The sequence below is a fragment of the Aethina tumida genome, chromosome 5 (assembly GCF_024364675.1).
Source record: "Aethina tumida isolate Nest 87 chromosome 5, icAetTumi1.1, whole genome shotgun sequence".
NCBI classification, from domain to species: Eukaryota; Metazoa; Arthropoda; class Insecta; order Coleoptera; family Nitidulidae; genus Aethina; species Aethina tumida.
This window is the reverse complement of record NC_065439.1, coordinates 11,610,806-11,631,382: the sequence shown is the minus strand read 5'-3', so window position 1 is coordinate 11,631,382 and position 20,577 is coordinate 11,610,806. Positions and strand designations below refer to the sequence as shown.

The window sequence follows — 20,577 nt, the reverse complement described above, 5'->3', positions numbered from 1 at the left end:
TAGTTTACTTCTGAAACGAAAGAGCAACCAAAACAATGGACTAAAATGGATAATTGTTTTCGTCGTTAGGTGGTATACTTTTGGGATTGTCCTCCTAGTATTTCAACGTAAATTTATCGTAACTGTATTTTTAAATGTCTACATATTTATAAAAACAATCGTTCTAGAATTTCAAATTTAATTAAAAACGCCTTTTTAACTATTTTTTTGATAAATACAATACCGTTTGATTAACCCCAATTTTACACCGTCAGAAAGAAAGAAAAAAACGTCAAGGATCATCCCATCGACAAAACGATCCGCAAAGAGGCAGATGTAAAAGTAGACGAAAACACTCACAGAAATTCAATATACCCTTAAAACCAGAGGGAGAAAAGGTGCGGGTGGCATATCAATGTTTGGATTTGAATTCACTCGGACCTTCAAAATTTTCCCATAGCACTCCACTTTCGTGCACACCGCGACATTTTCCAATGAAAACGTAAGTACAATTTCTGTTTTATCCATAATTCACGAGCGCGAGATGAAAATGCGAGATAAAAACGACGAAACAGTAGATTAAGCCGTGAAGACGTCTTAACAACCTGAAACAATGGCCCAGGATAGCGGGAACAATTGGCCGCATTATGGAGCTCTAGATTAAAAAGTAAGCTTTCAATCGACTGACAAAAAAAAAATGTTTAATTTATCCATTCGCAGTCTACGGCAATGATTATTAAACCCATTGTTTTGCGACTTCTGTGCTTAGCGTGTTTTTGGCCGTTTTCAAATGGCTTTTGTATTATTAAACTCGTACTTTATAGTCACAATTTCGTACGTTACGAATTTTGTATCGAACGGAAGAAAAAACTAAATTGTTCGTTCATTTACCTTAAATTTAAATGACAGCCTCGCTCTGCAAATTGATGACCTCGTTCTCGGATATATTGTGACTGAACCGTTGAGCGATCGCCTCCGCCCTCAGATCTGTCCTCAAGAAATTGTTGCAGTGCATCTCGCTTGACGCGTTGCTGTAGTTCAGATGGGGCTCGCGATGCGCCCTCCACTTCCAGCACACCAGCTTCGAGGTGATTTGACAGCAGCTCTGCAACGTTTTCTTGAACGCCACCCTGAATTCGCGGTTGAAGTAGGCATAGATGAGCGGGTTCAGGGCCGAGTTGAAGTAGCCGACCCAGAACACGAGGGTCACAACCCAAGGCGGGCTGTAGCACACCTTCGGTCCGCAGATCGCTGTTATTACGTACCTGGAACGAAAATAATTGATCTGTAATAAAATATGGGGGATAATTCAATGAGAATTAAATATGATACGTTTTTTTCTGGAATAATTGTGAAATTTTATTGATGGAGAATGTGATATGAAAAGCAAGTTCGTTATTATTATACTCCTGGGTCTTTTTTTAGCTTAAACATGATGAAATTTAATCAAGTATCAATTTCCCTTAATCTCCAACATGGACAATATTAGTTCAATTATTTTTGAGGGGGAATGGCCGTTAATCAATAATGAAATATAGAATTTCATTATTTTTTCTTATTAAATTCTTTTGAAGTCTTTCTTTTATTGTCTATAGATTTTCTGTGGTGTCATTGCACAAAATTAAGGTTAAAACATTAAGTGACAACGTCAATAACACACCAAAACCAAATAATGTTGCAATTATAAAATCGAAACATACCAAACCAAAAACAAAAAAACCATTGGAAATGTTGCAGAGTCATGAACATAAGTCGATTAGATATAGCTTATAGGAGACTATTGTTGACCAAGTACTTTACGAAAGGATGGGGCGAACCGAAGAACCTGATCTCGATTATGGAGTTCAGGAAGATCATGTCGAACAGAGATACTTGCTATAGATTAGTCGACAAAAATCACCAGATCAGCATACAAAAAAAGAAAATGAGTAAAGACTGCAACATTTATGACGGCTCATTCACGTGCCCCCTCGTCCAGTATTTCCCCGAGTTGATTCCTCAAAAAGTCCGAACGTGCTATTTCCAGTTGATTGTGCCGAAGAACTGGAACGACGACTTCCATCCAGTCGTGATGCACTTCGCCGGAACTGGTGATCATTATTTTTGGAAAAGGCGAAACCTTATGGCGAAGCACTTACTGAAGCGTGGCATCGCCTCGATTATTATTGAAAATCCGTTTTACGGCTTAAGAAAACCGGAATCCCAAGTCAGGTCGTGCTTGCACTACGTCAGCGATATTTTCGTAATGGGTGGCTGTTTGATTTTGGAAAGCATAGCGTTGAACCACTGGCTGGAGAACAACGGATTCGGTCCGTTGGGACTGACAGGTAACCAAACACAACCGTAGTTATTGAAGATGAAAATGTTGTTTTGCTAGGAATATCGATGGGGGGACACATGGCCTCTCTGGCGGCCACCAACTGGCCAAAACCCATTGTTCTGGTGCCGTGCCTCTCGTGGTCCACAGCTTCCAACGTTTTCACCGAAGGTGTGATGATGGAATCCATAAACTGGGGGATGTTACAAAAACAGTACACCTCCAACAATCTATTTTACGACTCCTTGTCGAAAATGTGTAACATAGTCGATCAGCCCTTTTGCAACCGTATGCTGCGTGATTTCCAGGTTGAAATCATGGGTGAGACAAATCGCGACCATCTGACTCCATTCGAACTCCTCAACCTCATCAATTCGAACTGTGCCACCCCAGAACTCGAAGCTCAATCGCTCGACGATTTTGTATCGAAGGTGCGAATATGCAAACGTTCCAAACCAAAAAAGGAGGCGATAGTCTTCATGAGGTCGATCATGGACGAGTGCACCCATCTTAAAAACTTCTCCACCCCCGTAGACACTACGCTAGTTACGGCTGTGTGTGCAGATACCGACGGCTACGTGCCGAGATGTGGAGTGGTGGATTTGAAGAAACTGTGGCCCGGTATTACAGTACGGTACATCAAAGGTGGACACGTGGGCGCCTGCATCTGGCACAGGAACATGTTCGTTAAGTGCATAGACGAGGCCTTCGAACGAGCCAAGGTGAAACTAGCTCCTCCAGAAAAGAAAATGACTCAGACTGTTTAGTGTTGTTCGAATAAAATGTCACTATCGTTTGTTTTTATCCTAGTCTCATTTTCAATTGTATTTCTTAGGTGCAATTCGAATGAATTCAATGAGTAGAAATGGTTGTTGATACGGAAGGAAACTGCATAGGTTTGGCAAGAAGGTCGAAACTGGAGGTGATTTGCATAAGAAAAAACGTTGTAAAACTCGAAATATATTTACCTCCGTTCCAGTTTGAGTGCACATTATTTTATCAAGACGAACCAGAAACAGTGATTGCGTTCACGTATTCGACCTGAGCACGATCCCTATTTATTCACCCCCAGTTTGCCGACCCAATAAATTTCACCAGTCTCACAGTTTATAATCATTTACCTACCGATGCACCACCTAAATTCCGACCGAGTGAATCAATGCAGTTATAAATTTTAATTCCAATTTCCTCGGAAAAATTTATCTAAATAAAACATGGATATGCGCAAAAGTAATTTGTAAAATCTCGTGTAAAACTTGGCGTTTACAAACCCCGAATTTATTAGCCAACTTTTAAAACCCTCTCTTTTCGATGGCGAATCACTCCCCCGGAAAGTTTCCGGATACCACGAAACTTTCCCAAAAACAAACGTTACAACACAACACAAAACGGAACAGCGACAGATAAATTTTTAAACAAACGCACCCCTTCGTTTTTGTAATTGTGTGTCTTGAGTTTCGGTTCGTGGTGCGAAAGTTTTTAATTGTTCTTGCCAATCGAAAAACGTTCTTAACATGAGAAAGTTCTGAACGACGATTTCCGGTAACTTTTCCTCGACAACAAAACTCTTACGGTAATAATTCGATTTGAAAAAGTTTTAGCCACTCGATAATAAAGCATCTGGTTCGGACTGCGGTTCAATAAAAACGGAGGAACGTTTAAATTATCACTAGTGCATGAATTATAAGAATGGTGCTTTGAGCTTTTCGTACAATGTAATAACTGCGACGTTAATATTTCATCTGGTGCACGTGACATATTACAGTTTAAAATTAAGTTGAATTTTGAATATATCACGTTCTGAAGATATTAAAACGCGTAAAATGTTTTATTATGTGAAGCTTTCGTTTTTACTTATTTCTTTTGGAGTATTTTACATGCCAACAGATATTTTGGTGTTAACAATGTTTCAATTGTTTCTGAATTATTTATGCATGGAGAATCTAAAGATACTAACTGTAAACAAAACGCAACACTCAGAAAGCCTTAAGATATTTTCATAAAATTTGGTATAAAAGTAGGTACCTATTGAAATAAGAAATTATTAAAATTTGAAGTCAATCGGAAAACGTATTGTCGGTGTTTTGTTCTTTTTTCTTCATATTCAAGGTATTTCAAACAAGAGTGTACTTAATTTTAGTCACAATTTGTTTTATTTAGTAATTTATACTAAATGTTTAACATGTCTAGACTATGAAGAAGAAATAATTTTAGTCAATTAAGCGACTTTGATAGAAATAAAATAGTGGACCTGGATGAAGTAGAAATTTCTTTTCGAGAAATAGTGTGGCATTTGAATAGAAATGTGAAGAAGGCAGAAGAGGTAGAGCAGGAGGTTCTGGAAAACCTAGAGGTGTCACAAAATCGTCGTTTTAAATTATTGGCCCTAAGGGACAGGATGAGTTCAACGAGGATGATTGCTAATGAATTTGTTGCCGATGAAGATAGGTTAATTGGTATTCGATCGGTTTACCACAGTATTAGGTCTTTTGGCCTAAGGATTTATCTCCTTTTTTTAAATTTACTTCTACCAGTAAACTACAGGCGCTAAGGAAGTGACTGGTGTATGGAACGTCAATAGTGGGATGACGAATGGAATCACATTGTGTTTAGTGCTGAATCACGCTTTTGCTTGCTAAACCGTCAAGTTTAGATATTTTAAGTACAAAAGTTTCTGACAAACTGTTGTCCACCCTTTTGGATGGGCTTATTTCAAATAGGAAATGTTTACATAAACCCCATTAAGAGATACTCTTAATTAGTGAATGAAAACATTCCTATGCCTGAACCTCTTAGAGATAAGATAACTATCTTATCTCTGGGAGCGTAGGTTCGAATCCTGTCGACTGCGCCAGTTAAATAGACTTATTTAACATGTATTAGTAAGAGATACTAGAGATATGTGGATGATGTTTTGGAGCCTTATTTGCATCCCTACATAAGAAGAGATCTCGGACTTATTTTTGAGCAAGATAATTCCATATGAATTTACTCCCTTGGTCACCCAGACCTTCAGATGGGATGACAATTTATGTTTTAAGATTTTTGTTTGTTTTTTTAATCAAATTTAATTATATATATTCATATTTTTTTAGACAAGAGTAGATTTTTTTTATTTAACCTGAAAATAAATGTCTATCATGAGATGTTTCTGAAATGCATAAAAAATGTTGTAAGATGAAATGGGAATTTCTTCAGAATGCTGTCCAGATCTTGTTGCTAAATAGATTAAGATTTGTCCAATTGTATTTATTCTTTTTCTATAGTTAAAAAGTAGTTATTGTGATGGTTTCAAGATTATCTCCAAATCACTGAGACTCCAAACTTTAGGCATAGTTTCTTTCCCATAGTCCACTGTTACAAATGATGAATATTTTGTATACGAAATATGGAGCCCAAAATTTATCCAGTTTATTCAAATTAACGCCAATATATTCTAGATTATCTTTTTTCACTTACACAATTATGTCCTTTGAATTCGCTTGATTGAAAACATGTATTTTAAAATTTGGATTTATGTTTTTTTATTGAATTTCTTGACTTATTTGATTTTTATTTATACTAAAAATATAAAATTTTTGTTAAAACTACTAGTCAAATTATTTTTACGAGTATTTTACTTAATCTATTTTAGGAAGCGTTTACTTCAAAATTTACCTATTAAATTTTCCTTCAGTTTCTTCTACATGTCCATGCATAATTAATAAAACATTGCTTTGATATGAAAACATATCACAAAATTGAAAACAAACGTATAATGTTATTGATCCCCAATGAACTCTAAAAGCTAAATAAATGTTCATGTATGTGATTGATGTCTGGAATTAATATTTTCAGGAAGGGACAATTTTTATTACCTACCCATCTATAAATCATATCAAGAAATATTTTTACATGTATTTTTTTATTAAAAGATTAATGAGTTGAGTGATTTTTGTTAATTTATGATATTTTAGAAATCAATCCCTTTTTTCTTTCACATATTTTCTCATAATATTTATACACTTTTAAAAAGTTAACATAAAGTTTTTGGAATTGAATACGTAATAAGTATTATATTTTCATTGTTAGTGGTAATTCTTTTTAGCCACAGTTGTATATATATCGTTTAATCTAGATGAAGTGGCTCCTTTGATGCATTCAAGTCTATTGAGAGATATTTCTGTAAAATGTTTATGAAATGCATGAAAAATATTGAAAGATGAAATGGGAAATTCTTCAGTATGATATTCAGATCCTGTTGCTGAATAGATTAAGATATGTCCAATTGTCCTATAATCTTCTTCTATAAATAAAAAAGTAACCATTGTGATGGTTTCAAGATTCTCTCCAAATCACTGAGTCTCCAAACTATAGGCATAGTTTCTTTCCCATAGTCCACTGTTACAAATGATCAAAGAATATTTTGTATACGAAATATAATAATATTATATTAGATTACTTCTTTTCATCTCAGAAATAGATTTTCTACGTTGTGAGGCGTCATACACATAAAAAACGTTTGAATGTTTAGTTAGTTCAGTTGGTTAAAATAATAATACAATTTTTTCAATAACTTATTGAGTAGGCATAAAAGAGAGAGTTATTCAAAGTACACTTGGATAATTGGAGCTTATAAAGGGAATCAACCCATTAAAAATAGACAGTTACTTGTTTTCCGGCACCAAAAAAATCTTTTGTTGGCCTCTGTTATTATTCAGGAGGTGAATATAGATGAAAATAGTTTTTCGAACAAAGTTACAAGTTTTATAAAATTTTCGTGCTTTTACTGCAATGAAATTACGTAAACTAGATAAGTTTGAATAGAGCTTTTTGTTGAAAATAATAATATGTGGGTAGAGGATTTATTTACCATAAGAAAAACGGTAGCCAGCATGCGAGGAAAGCGGAAACGATGATGCCGAGCGTCCGGGCGGCTTTCCGTTCCCTACGCATCTTGCTGCTGGTTCCCGGATCCTGATGTTTCTCGCCCTCCAAATCACCATCGACCGATTGCCTTAACGACGTCAAACCGGCCGAAATCCCGTTGATCTGCAGGTGTTTGTTCAGCAGGGCCGCAGCCACTTTACTCCTGAAACAAACAAAAATAAATTGAAACTGAAGGTAAATCACAAAGTATCTTTTCCATTTAAGTAAAATGCGGTATTTGTTTTTATATTATCTATCATCTTTGCAATACAATAAAAATGCATGATGTCCGATGTAAAAGCAATCACTTACTGTTTTGATTCTTGACGTGACATAAATTCAGGGCAACACAAAATCCCAAGGTGTGCGGTTACAACTACACATCGTAGTAATTTCTGTGATGAACATGAAACCCCAACGTAGAATAGAATTCCCGTGAGGTCGCGATAAATATTAAATCGGTAATTTCTAGATCGATATACATACACATATCGCATTCACGAACCGATATCGCATTGCGCCCGATAAACATTTTCTTTTGCGTCCCACGCTTCGTCCTTTTGCGATGCATTTATTAAAGTGGGAAAACGCTCCTACGTCGCGCTTTCGTCAAAAACTAATAACTAAAACAGTTGTCTCGGATGCATTTACTGTGAGTTTCAGGCAAAGTGCAAATATGGATGGGTGAAAACGTGGAATATTTGATTTGTCTTTGATCGTGCTGTTCGGTCCGTGAAAATTTACATGATTTTCTGAACGCTTCAAAGAAAAACAAACCCCGCCGAACACTTCGACAACGGTTCAGTTTACTACGAACTGAAAGGGATTTATGGGCAAACATCTCGGATGTTGAAGCGAATAAATAAGCGAAAACGGACACTAAATACCTTCTGGAAACATTTTTGAAATTTCGCAATTTGTACATAAATATTTATGTTTCAAAATGGTGTTAATATTAAATTGAATATTGTCTTATCCATTTATGTAATTTTACAAGTTAATTATTAATTCACTTTTCATTTAAAATAAAAATAAATTTTATTAAAATTACTGCATAAATTATTTTTATATCTCACTCCATTTCGGGGAGATTACAAGTGTTTACTTCCCAATTTTCCCATTAAATTTTCCTCCAATTTCCCACACATGCCCATGCATAACTAAGCGGTGATTTTATTATAAAACACTAGTATAAAATTGAAAGCAAACATTGCAAAATTTTATTGATCCCGAATCAAATCCAGATCTGAAATATTTTTCGGAAGGGATATTTCTTTATTATCTACTGACCTCTAAATCAAAGAAATATTTTCACTTGTATTTATTTATTAAGTGATTAATGTGTTCAGTGATTTTTTTGAACAATGGAATTTTAACAATCAGCTACCTTCTTTCAGGTTTCAGCTGTACTTCTTCGTGCAATATTTATACACTTTGAACATTTTCTAGAAAATAATAAACTGAATAAACAATAGTTAATAAATTTCATTTGTTTACTATTTCGAAATATTTTCAATAATAATTATATCCTTTGAATTCACTTGATTAAAACATATATTTTAAAATATGAATTTATGTTTTTTTATTGAATTTCTTGACTTATTTGATTTTTATACATACTAAAAATATACACTTTGAACATTTTCTAGAAAATAATAAACCGAATAAACAATAGTTAATAAATTTCATTTGTTCACTATTTCGAACTATTTTCAATAATAATTATGTCCTTTGAATTCACTTGATTAAAATAAAAAAAAAATATGGATTTATGTTTTTTTATTGAATTTCTTGACTTATTTGATTTTGATTAATACTAAAAATAAAAAATTTTTGTAAAAACCATTACCCAAATTATTATTTCGAGTATTTTACTTTAATCTATTTTAGGAAGCGTTTACTTCAAAGTTTCTCTATTAATTATCCTTCAATTTCCTAAACATGTCCATGCATAATTAATAAAACAGTGCTTTGCTATGAAAACCAATCATAAAATTGAAAACAAACATTGGTTAATTTTATTGATCCCAAATGAGCTAAATAAATGTTCATGTATGAAATTGATGTTTGAAATTAATATTTTCAGGAAGGGACATTTTTTATTACCCATCTATAAATCATATCAAGAAATATTTTCACATGTATCTTTTCATTAAAAGATTAATGTGTTCAGTGATTTTAGTTGATTGATGATATTTTAATAGTCAATCCCTTTTTTTTCTTTCACATATTTCCCATAATATTTATACGCTTTTGAATAGTTAATATAAAGTTCTAAGAATTGAATACGTAATATATATTATATTTTAATTTTTGGTGGTAGTTATTTTTAAACACAATTGTAAACATCGAATTCAAAAAACAGATTTATTCATTGAATGTTCAAAAAATATATATTTTTTAATTATTTAATTTATTTCATTATATTAAATTTTATTAAAATCATTACTAAAACTACTTTTATGAATTCACATTATTCAATTTTAGGAAGCGTTTAGTTTTTAATTTCTCTATTAAATTTTCTTTCAACATTCCATACATATTTATGTGTAACTAATAAAACAGAATTCTGTTTAACATTGAAAACAAACGTGGTAAAATTTTATTGATCTGGAATCAATCTATTAAAAGTTAAATTAGATATAGCTAATATTTATGCCTCAAATTGATATTTTTAGGATGGACCCTTTTTTATTAACTATCTATAAATTACATCGAGAATTGTTTCCGCTTATATTTTTTATTAATTTTAATATTCATATTTTTTTCGGATTTCAGTTACAAAGTCTGTAAGTTCATCACATCAATTTTCTTACGTTTGGTATCCCATTTCTTCATTATTTTTTTTCCAATTTTTGATTTATGAACATGCATAATTAATAAAACGGTGCTTTGATATTAAATATTAGCATATAATTGAAAACAAACAAAATTTAGTGATCCTGTATCATTATACTAAATTAAATATACATACAAGGGATATTTTTTAGTATCTACCGGTCTATAAATCACATCAAGAAATGGTTTCACATTCATTAAATGATTAATGTGTTCAGTGATTTTTATTGATTGATGATATTTTAATAGTCAATCCATTTTTTTCGTTCACATATTGCCATAATATTTATACATTTTTGAATATATACGTAAAATATATTATATTTTAATTGTTGGTGGTAATTATTTTTAAACACAATTGTAAACATCGAATTCGACAGAGAGATTTATTCATTGAATGTTCAAAAAATATATTTTTTAACTATTTAATAAATTCCTTTATATTAAGGTTTATTAAAATCATTACTAAAATTACTTTTACGAGTTCACATTATTCAATTTTAGGAAGCGTTTATTTTTTAATTTTTCTATTAAGTTTTCTTTCAACTTTCCATACATATTCATATATGGAAAGTTGAAAGATGTATGTATGTCAAACAGAATTTTGTATAACATAGAAAACAAACGTGGCAAAATTTTATTGATCTGGAATCAATCTATTAAAAGTTGATGATTGAAAACAAACAAAATTTAGTGATCCTGCATCGTTATACTAAATTATACATACAAGGGATATTTTTTAGTATCTGTCGACCTATAAATCACATCAAGAAATGGTTTCACATGAATTATTTCATTAAATGATTAATGTGTTCAATGATTTTTATTGATTGATAATATTTTAATAGTTAGACAGATTTCATTTAGGCTTTCATGAATATTTTTTCATACAAATAGGTATAATTTTTATTAAAATTATTACCCAAATTATGTTTACCTATGGCTATTTATATTAATTAAATATAATACATGAAACTTATATCTGAAATTGATATTTTCTGGACGGAATACTTTTTAATATCTTCTAATTTTTTGGATTGTATTCTTTTATTATATTTAAATTTGTTTTGAATTGTCAGGTTTTAGCTATACATTTAAAATTGGTTTTTTAATGAATTTTATATTTTATTGGATAACTGTTCCGTAATTATTCTTAATTATATAACCATCCCAAACAGATTTGTTCATTAAATATTTAAAAATTAATTAATTATATATTATATTAATAATTAATAATAATTATTTTGTTCACTTATTAAACTTTACATGTAAAATATCATTTTTATAACTATTTGTATATAATTAAGAAAGTTATAATTAAAATTAATTTCGTATAATTAAAATCATTCACTTTAATTGTACGAAAAGTTTAATTACTAATTTTTCTATTAAATTTTCCTCCAATTATATTACCATGTATAACTAATAAAATTATTCTTGATATAAAACAATAGAATGAAATTATAATCAAAAATTTATTGATCACGAATCAATTTAACAAGTACTAAATTGAATACACACATATGATGTTAATGTCTAAAATTGATATTTTCAGGATGGGACATTTTTTATTACCTACCGATCTATAAATCACATCAAGAAATGTTTTCGCTTGTATTTTTTTTTTATTAAATGATTAATGTGTCCAGTGATTTTTGTTGATTGATGGGATTTTAATAGTCAGATAGCTCTTTTTCAGATTTCAGTTATACTTGTACACGTTTTACCTGAAATATTAATATCCATTTGAATATTGTATTTAATGTACTTAAAATTGAACACTCAATATATATTATGTTTTGTTTGTTACAGTTATTACGTACACATATTTTAAAGCTCGAAGCTAAAAGTAAAATTGGGGATTTTGTGTCTCTTCTTTCTTTTATACACTTGAATATTATCAATGATCCAATTTTAGAACATGTTTCTGAATGTTTTTCCTGAATTTCATTTAATCCCTCGAAACGTTAAACATTCAGGGTCAACACGAACAAAACAGTTATGATTTAATCCTGCTTAACTAAATTTTAATATTAATGGGTGTATTTGGACAGAAAATACTTTTTTATTGTTGTTGTTATGGCTATACTACACGAAAACGTAGCTATTTAAGCCATTTTCTGTTTGTAAAAATGTAAAAATACACCTTGATTACAATCTTGAATAATTTAATAGAGAATTAACGACAAACGTTACAAAAATTCTCTATTTTTGTCATAGTATTTTCACTACTTTCAAAACTGATATTATTATCAACAATTCAGGAAGATTATTTCCTTAAGATTTAGAATTTTATGATACCTCTATTTTTGTATTAAATAATGTTGTCGTTGATTATAAGCGAATTTTGTTGTTATGTTTAAGTAAAATAAATGATTCCTGCACATTTTCATTTAGTCGTTGAATGCGATCGAAAGATCAGTTTTCTAATTGTGATTCCGGCAATGCTCAGACGCAGATTATAACGTTCCAGGTCAGGAAAGAAAGTTTCTTAAATTGCCTCCAATTTCGGAAATTGCTCGAGCCCGTAAAACTTATTTAACAGACCATGTATAATAGACGAGTCTCCAGTGTCAGTTTCCACTTCGGGGATCGTTGCCCGTCCGACTTCACATCAAACACCAAAACATCCCCACTAATAATCGTCTAACTGTAGTTTAATTTTTTAACCGGCCACGATTTCACGTGGAAGCTAAGTGAACCGTGCGGGTCGTCGTAAATACACGAGATGAATTTAATTTATGCCAGGTTTATAGATATTAGGTGCGTCCTAACGTTGTTTTCGAAAAGGAATTTATGGCCCGGCCGACATTAAATTAAGTCCCCCCCTTAAATTGGATCGTAGTCACTCTCGACATTGCTAGTCTCGTTATCGAATACTAATCAGCCCCCGCAGATCGATTCGAGATTAATCGCAATGAATTCTTTCGGTTTTGCATTTTAAATGCGGTTTTAATTGTCATTCGAAGAATTGGAATTTTGGGTTTTGCCGCCATTTGGGACGGAATGGAAAAAAATGTCTCGATGTTATAAAATTAATTTATAAATGTTATAACGTATTTATACTGGGTGCCTGCTATAAGAGGACCAATAAAAATGATATAAATTGTTATTGTCTTTCAAAATGAAAGTACCTGAAAGTGATTTATTGTGTTTTTGATGGGCATATCAAATTTCTGATTGATAATAAACACACACATTATAATGGAACAACTAATTTTGTATCCGGTCTCTTGTAAAAGCTACATAAAAAAGAAATATATGAAATTTAAAGATATGTTGTTTGTAAATAGATACTATTAATTTCGTTTGTACTTGGTTGCAGTGGTTTACAAATTAAAATTACACATTTTCTGAGAATTTCATAAAAGGATTTAATTAAAATTTTATCCAGTTAGTATATTATTTAATGACTTTTTTGCTTCTCTTTTGTCACAAATCTTGTAAACGATGGAGATGTTACTTTAAACTCGTATTTATTAAAATCTTTAGTTAAGTTAGAAATAAAAGTTAACGTACAGAAAATATTAGTTTATATAATATTCTTTGCATAAAATCGATTGTTCTACTAACCTACTTCAATTATAAAATGGTTAAATTTTAATAAATTCAAAATACTTCTAAAATCAATAAAAACTTTTAATTTGAAAGATAAATTGTAAAAAAAGGTTTCGGTGTAAAACATTTTTCGTATAAAATAAAACTCAAAAGTGATAAAATTTTACATTTGCAAGGTGTTTTACAATCCAGTAAACAAAACTTTGTAATATTATTTCCACATGTTAACTGCAGGCACATGAAAAGTTAAGCCTTTAAGATCGTATGATACAAATCAACTTCAAACAATTTCCAGCATCCCATAAAACTCCTACATACGTAGCACATTTCGAATGTCAATTTATCCGATGCCCCTAAAACGAAATTAGATGTAAAACAATTAATGTCACTTAAAAGAAAAATAACTAAAACAATTACCCCTCGAGGTAGATTCAATTAGCGATTGTCGCTTAACCTTAATTACACATTTTTTTAGCAGTCACGATCTCAATTAGTGCGCTCGGATCGAGTGCTAGATCAAACTTGAACCATAAATAATTTTCGGTGGGAAAAGTTGCTCATCCACGGATAGAGAGGGAGTGTTTCTGGGTGGTGGAGGGGGTTAAGACGAGAAAACCCCCCGGGAAAAGCGGTGCGAAATATGTTTCGCCGTTACCGTAATTAATTAACTTCCGTTTAAGTTATTGATGAGTTAAAAGCACCGGTGCAAAACATTTAATTCGCTTAACGACACTCAAAAACCTTTTTAACCCTCAGATGCCCAGGCAAGAAAATATTTTGTGCGTCGTGACGAATTAATGAGTACGTGCGTGGCAATATATTTGTACTGTGTAAGAGAAAAAAATATACAGTTATTAAATTACATACAACAAGTCAATTTAGGTACGAATTAAAAAAAAAGTGGTTGCGGCGGCATAATTATGCTGCGTCGGCCCAAAAGGGTAATACGTGCCTGGAAACGAGGATGTGGATGTTCGAGACGTGCTTATGGATTTTCTTTGCTCCGTACTTTGTGCCTCTGTACTTCATAATCCACCCTCAAAGACTCTATACTGCACTATTGAGGGTTCATGAGTCGCGTAACTATTTCCGGTCAATATCCTACCACGAATAAAACGAATTCATTTCGTACCAGCAATTAACCAATAATTTATTTCCATGATGGGATTCCGGGATGAGGTTGATATGATTTTCTCGAAAATTTTTAATTAATTCGGAGAGCTTTTCGCGTTCGTCGCCGAAACACCTGCGACAAGAGAGAAATTTTAAAATGGGGCTTTCAAGCCAGACACACGTACTAAAACTCCCGGTGGATCCGACTTTTACCCGCTTATTTATTATAAACTCTTCAATTAAAACCGCTCCTACCTTTACGTTATGACAAATAATTTTATTGTTGAATGACTGCGGAGAAGAAGGTTTGTGTTAAATTTGTTAAAATAATATTATTTTTTGAAATCAAATTATGTAAAAATGGTTAATTTTAAAATAACAAACATAACTTTCTTTAAAATAATTTTTACTCAACAAAATAATCATACAACAATATTCTGCACATTATGCTGGGGGTAAAACATTTTGGGTTCTTGAAGTCGAAGAGAAGGCCTGCCTCAGTTTTGACCTCTTCTTATGAATTAAGCCGTTTATAATGTAAAAAATTTGACAACGAGAAAAGTTAAAAATAGTCACATGGGGGAATATCTGGGTTATATGGTGGATAAGGTGGAACTTTGCTTATTTATTATAAACTTTTCAATTAAAACCACTCCCACCTTCATGTTGTGATAAGTAATTTTATTGCTGAATGGCTGCAGAGAAGAAGATAGATTTTTTTATTTTCATTAAAAATTTTTATGTTAAATTTTGTTAAAATAATATTATTTTTTGAAATCAAATTCTTAGGTACAGGAAAAATGATTTACTTTAAAACAACATAACTTTCTTTAAAATAATTTTTACTCAACAATATTCACTCAACAATATTCTGAATATTATGCTGCGAGTAAAACATTGTGGGTTCTTGAAGTCGAAGAGAAAGTTTGTCTCAGTTTTGACCTCTTCTTCTGAATTAAATCATTTATAATGTAAAAAAGTGGGCAACGAGGAAAGTTAAAAATTGTCACATGGAGTCTGGGTTATATGGTGGATGAGGCAGAAGACAATTAAATTTCCGCTTATATTTTGTATATTAAATGATTAAATGTCTCATTATTAATCTTATAAATTATAATATTCAGATTTTTTCAGATTTCAGTTACATTGTTTTGCAAGTTCTTCACTTGTATCAATTTTCTTACGATTAGTTTCCCATTTCTTCTTAATTTTTTTCCAATTCTTGATATATGAACATGTATAATTAATAAAATAGTGCTTTGATATGAAATATTAGCATATAATTGAAACACACTAAATTTAGAGATACTGTATCATTATATTAAATTAAATATACATACAAGAGATATTTTTTAATATCTACCGATCTCTGAATCACACCTAGAAATGGTTTCACAAGTATTATTTCATTAAATGATTAATGTGTTCAGTGTTTTTTATTGAATGGTGACATTTTAATATTTTTATGTTTATATTATATTATGTACATGAAAATTATATCTGAAATTGATATTTTCAAGACGGAACACTGTTTAATATCTTCTAATTTTTTCGAACGTATTCTTTTATTAAGTTTAAATGTGTCAAGTTGTTTTGAATTTTTAGGTTTTAATTATACATTCACAAATATTTAAAATTGGTTTTTAATGAATTTTATATTTTATTGGGTGACTGTTCCGTAATTATTTTTAATTATATAACCAATGTTATCCGAGACAGATTTGTTCATTAAATGAAAATTAATTAACTATATATTATAATTATAATTATTTTGTTCACTTATTAAATTTTACATGTAAATTATCATCTTTTTTATAACGTTATCGTTTATAATGTAAATAATTGGACAACGAGAAAAGTTAAAAATAATAACATGGAGGTATATCTGTGTTATATGGTGGATGAGATAGAAGACAATTAAATTGTTCATTTAGCCTCTTAGTGAGTGGTCCTTATGTAAAAGTCCAAAAGCAGTCATCAAAATAATTCTTGAATTAAGACTTTTTATGTCCAGCATAGTTAAAAGGAATTTAAAGCTTACAATATAAAAATGTAAAAATTTGATTAAATAAATCATCAAAAATGTAAATTACTTTTTATAGTACCCAATATTTAAATCATAAATACACATTATTAACACACAGATAATTTTTGTGGATTTTCGAGTGCATTTTCTTGAGAAAATTCTTGTTAGACGAACAGGAAATGATCCATTAAGAATAAAATCCATCCGTTTAGGGAAAGATAGAAATGGTAAATTGGAACATGAGCAAAATTGCCTTTTCCGTCATTTACTACTGCTTCCAATTATGGCAAAGTACCTTTTCGATATTCCGTCAAGTCGTCAATTATTTACATTCGCCGAAGGATTAATGAAAATAGTCCATTGTTGGAACCAATTTACTAATTTGATTGATTTTGATTTTGCTGATTAATCTTTATTTGAGTAAACTAATACATTTTAGAAATCTTCGTTTCCTGCTATTCTTAATGAAGTCGTTAAGGAAAAAAGTAGAAAAATAATAATAGTCTCACTAATTACAATTTAAACTTATAATTAGAAATTTTTATTTTATCTAAAGAATCCTGAATTAATATACTTGATTAGAAAGCTTTATAAATCAATAATATTTAACTATTCATGAATCTTTTTCATACATTATTCAAACTTATGCATGTCTTCCAATTAAACTAAATATTTTATAATTTGACATTACATTTAAAATTTAAACACCTTTTATACTTTTATTTGTACCAACAAAACAGTTTTACCCATTCTAGGTAAATCACTTGTCAACAAGTATATTTAATTAAACTAACTGAGTTATATTTACAAGGCAGTGAAAAATAATCAATAAATATAATAACGAAACGTTTTATGCAAATTAATGGTTTTTGGGGCCTTATGACGTGTCATTCCGTCCATCCCATTTACACGAATTTACAATTTCGCCATATTTGAATTACAAATGGATGTGCAGAACATGATCTATCACGCCGTTATATTTAAAATATAATTTATTGTCTCGATTCGATAATATCGGATCGAATTTGGTCGAAATAAGAGTTGGTGCAATTTTCGTCGTTGACAATAAATAAAAATAGGAAAAAATCCCCAAGCGAGTCGTAACTTCATTTCGGTGGGAAATCGGTTTTCGAGACCGCCAGAATAATGTTTACCTTATGCGGTTCTACCGGGGAAAAATCTAATATCCAGAGGGGAAAGTTGGATAATTTTTACGCAAATATTAGGCTATATACAGGACATAGATTTTAACGGGTGGTTTAACCGGAATTCCATGGAGGAAAGTATGAAGAATTCAGAGTGTCAGTCGAGCGTAAGAAACAAAATGAAATGATATAAAATAAGGGTGTTTAAAAAAGTTTTAATAATGTTTAACCGCATGCGGATTGTTGATGTAATTTTAAACGAGTTTCGGACTCTATTTTATCGAGACAATGGAAAAAGGATAAAAGGACAATCGGGTTTAAATCGGAACGGATGAAAGTAAAACAAACACGGCTTACTTTTGCGCATCCTTTTTTAGTTCGATATTTTTCCTGGGCTCAACTAAAAACAAACACGCCTAAAACTGCATAGATTAAGAGTGGATATGAAAATTTTCGGTCGATGGAGTGAATAATATAATATTCATGGCGAACATAAAAGTGGATATTTGTTGAAATTCAGCGTGAAAAATTGAAACACTCACCAGACCGAGTGAATTATGTACGGAGATAAAGTCTATTCGACGTCGCACTTTCGCTACCGAAACAAAATGCGTTCTTCAAACATTTTCCCCCGTCTCGCGTGCGAAAAAATTTTCTCATCCGAAAATCTCAACGAAAACCATTTTGCAATGTCAGAGTTTAATTTGAAGTCTAATTGGTATTTAGTTTGTAACTCAACAAAGTAGTCACCGTAACATTTACGAAATATTCGAATTCAAACAGGCAATTTAAAGTTTACTATGTGTGTGTGTGTGTGTGTTTATAACTTTGCAGTTAACCTTTTTACGCGGACAAAAGGCAACTTTTGCTATTCAGTATCCGATAATAGTAAAACGGGCCCATTCTCATTGTGTTTATTCGTCCTTTGCGTATCCTTAAAGTATATTTACTGGAAACTGCGCAACATTGTGTCAGATATATTCAATAAACGTCCACGAAATCATTCCGATATGGCACTAAAGTTTTCGCACGCGAGCCTACAACACATATAAATTAAGAAAAAGTTGTCTGAGTGCTTTTCCGTCACCGAGAAAAGATAAATTCCTTTTTTGGATGGCACGTCTGAAAGTGACAGTCAAAGGAAATCGGCCCGTTTCAGAAATTCGACAAAGGATTCTTCAGAACTTTTGGGCACAGATGATTATTTAGGACGTGTCGAAATAAAACGAACGTTCTGCTCACATTTATTTAATTGACTCATTAGTAATATATTTTTGTAACTTTTATGAAAATAGTTTAGGCTTGATATTGATGAAATAACTGGACTAACAAATTATCCTTTATAACTACGTGCACAAATAAATTAAAGGTACAGAACGAATTGTAATTGGAATTCCGCTTACAATTGTTTATTTAGTCAGGCATAAACTTAGACAATAGAATTCTACAATTAATAGAAGATTAAATAGAGATTGAATTATAAAGGACAAACATTCTTGCTTTATTTTCTCTAATCAAGAAATAATTCAATTTTGTAAACCATATCCGGAAGTTTAATCAATTTACATAGGAAGTAATTAAAACAACTTAGTTTAGTTAATTCTCTCAACAATTCTGATTAAATATTAGAAAATATTTTAAAACTTTAATGCGTTATTGTTAATATTTTTAATAATATTCTTCCCTTGAAAAAAGGTGTTTAGAAGTTATTCATAATAATAGGAATTATACAATATATTAGTATAGAATTAATTAAAATACTAATTACAAATTATTTCTAGCAATAAAACTTTAAATAGCATAGTTTGCTCTACTTTTTGCCAGCCCAAAACAAATAATAGTCAATAAAATTAAAGTCAATTTTTTTATTGTTTAACTATGTAATTGTTAAATTTATAAAGTTGATCTACTTTCTGATAATACTGTACATACTGATTGTGAGCTCCATTTGCTGCTTTACTGTGTGGTCTTTCAATTTTTCAAAAGGATAACCTCATGTTGTTTATTTTATATTATTTTAGTATTTCCAACATTTCAATGTAAATTTGTTGTTAGCCAGCAAGATTTCCAGACTTATTCCTATTGAAACACATCTGGAAAATAGGGACGAATACTTCGAAATTCTGCCTCCCTTTGGCAGGCCCTCAGCGTTAAATAGAAGTGACATAGGATGACATACTTCAGGACGAAATTGCCCACCACATTAAATAAGTGCCAAGTGAGCCAAAAATAAACGAAATCTGACAACCAGATCTATTTTTCTTATTTTCTATTTCACCGAGTAAAATTTTATAAATTGGCAAAAGCACAAGACTATTTTAATTCATATTATTTTTATACCTAAATTAAGAAACGCTTAAAATCAACATAAACTATGACACAACAGCATTTTCTGTTTGATTTGAATTTTAATTTGTGCGAAGTTAATTTTTTTTGCATATCGCCAAACACAAAATCGATAAGCAAAGACGGTAAAGTTAATGAAGTTACCTCGCAAAAACAACTTTTATAAGGTGGGCTCAGTTTAATGATCCGCCCATGCCGAACACGGCGAAAAAAACTTTATTGCATGCCCGAAATTAAAATGAAGTATTCCCTTCGAAATACTGTTCTACGATAATAAAAATTTATGCCGCTTTATACGATTTTGGTTCACCAATCCGTAATCTACATGGCTATAAAGTGTTTATGAA

General features: G+C 31.1%; 2 protein-coding genes across 2 annotated transcripts in view; one reads left to right on the top strand and one right to left on the bottom strand.

The window, feature by feature from the left end:
- Window positions 1-20,577, bottom strand: part of LOC109593931 (octopamine receptor beta-1R-like) — a 49,508-nt gene that overhangs the window by 6,250 nt on the left and 22,681 nt on the right. Inside the window, exons 4-5 of the mRNA XM_020009064.2 lie at window positions 7,149-7,367; window positions 871-1,244 (exon numbers count right to left, since the gene is read on the bottom strand). Coding sequence (XP_019864623.2) covers window positions 878-1,244; window positions 7,149-7,367 — 586 coding nt within the window. The 3' untranslated portion in view covers window positions 871-877. The remainder of the gene's footprint in view (window positions 1-870; window positions 1,245-7,148; window positions 7,368-20,577) is intronic.
- LOC109593932 (protein ABHD18-like) lies at window positions 1,645-3,098 on the top strand. The gene is made up of 2 exons (XM_020009065.2): window positions 1,645-2,306; window positions 2,357-3,098. Exons 1-2 carry the CDS (start codon window positions 1,721-1,723, stop codon window positions 3,061-3,063), a joined length of 1,293 nt encoding a protein of 430 aa, XP_019864624.2. The 5' UTR covers window positions 1,645-1,720; the 3' UTR covers window positions 3,064-3,098.